General features: G+C 37.9%; 1 protein-coding gene across 1 annotated transcript; it reads right to left on the reverse strand.

The window, feature by feature from the left end:
* Positions 1 to 272: 272 nt before the first annotated feature.
* On the reverse strand, positions 273 to 638 carry LOC149140143 (uncharacterized). Its single transcript, XM_089450904.1, has one exon. It carries the CDS (start codon positions 636 to 638, stop codon positions 273 to 275), a length of 366 nt encoding a protein of 121 aa, XP_089307030.1.
* Between the last annotated feature and the right edge of the window lie 481 nt (positions 639 to 1,119).

Consider the following 1,119-nt stretch of genomic DNA (forward strand, 5'->3'; position numbering starts at 1 on the left):
CAGAGAGCTTACACTACACTTGAGCTCCTTAATTACAGTAGATTTAATTACAATAAATTTCATAAACCAGGTGATTAACTTATTACGTCACATGGCAGGGAAAGACTAAATTACAATACAGTTAATAAAAATTTGGGTACTTGATTGACCATGGAAAAATTCCCAAACAAGACATCTCATTTATGATTAAAACATTTGACCCAACATGCACAATCTTTAATAAACATTGAAAGAACAAACTCGAACTAAATGTGCTTAAGCCTGCCAAAAATTCAATAAATACGCCATTGCAAATCAAAACCTAAAAGAACATCATATTCAAACTTCGTTACTTTGAACTTAGAAGGATCGATGGCAAGAGGGTGGTCCTGCACATCGCAGATAGTTGTAACGACCTCTGCCGCAATCTGAATACAATGCAAGAATGGGGAACAAATCACCCTAGTTATATTCCACCCTTCCGTTCTCACTGTTTTCCCTGTCTCTCGAGCCTCTTTTCTTCCAGCTTCTGTCAATAGAGGATCCCAGGGCCTCTGTGTTGAGTTAATCCACACTGGATCGTAATTGTCCATCCTTTCTCTGTGCCTCATCACAAATAAATTCTGCATGAATGGCCCTTTCTTGCTACTAAATTCCATGCCACGAATCACAACAATACCTGGAACAAGAGAAAATTTTGAAATATCTGCGTTCGTTTGGGGATTCAAACCTTGGACTCCCCTTGCTTGATATTGTACTTATTGTAGGCAAGATATTGCATGATATTGTACTTGCTGCGGGCAGGAGATTGAGAGTAAAACTCCAAAAGACATCATAAATTATTCAAGACATCTCATTTATGATTCAAGACATATCCAACTCGAAGCACTTATATTGCAGAAAGGCCTTCAAACTCAGAATAAATTCTTGTTCGGGTGAAATAAGTACAGTTGATCTCGAGAGAGTGGAATAGGTTGTAAAAAAGGCGAAGGAGCTACCACAATTTAATTCCTTGGTTTATTAATTGTACTGTAATTTAGTCTTTTCCTGCCATGTGATGTGACAAGTTAATCCCCAGTAAATAATCATGTGGTTCTATATTGTTTCATGCTAGGTTTAGCAGTACTAGCGCAAGCCGGC

Source organism: Pinus tabuliformis, chromosome X (genome assembly GCF_031772625.1).
Source record: "Pinus tabuliformis cultivar Carrire ecotype Pingquan chromosome X, CPIR1, whole genome shotgun sequence".
NCBI lineage: Eukaryota > Viridiplantae > Streptophyta > Pinopsida > Pinales > Pinaceae > Pinus > Pinus tabuliformis.

Bases quoted from the DNA above. Each gene is read 5' to 3' on its own strand.
- LOC149140143 (XM_089450904.1), bottom strand. From the start codon at position 638: ATGGAATTTAGTAGCAAGAAAGGGCCATTCATGCAGAATTTATTTGTG.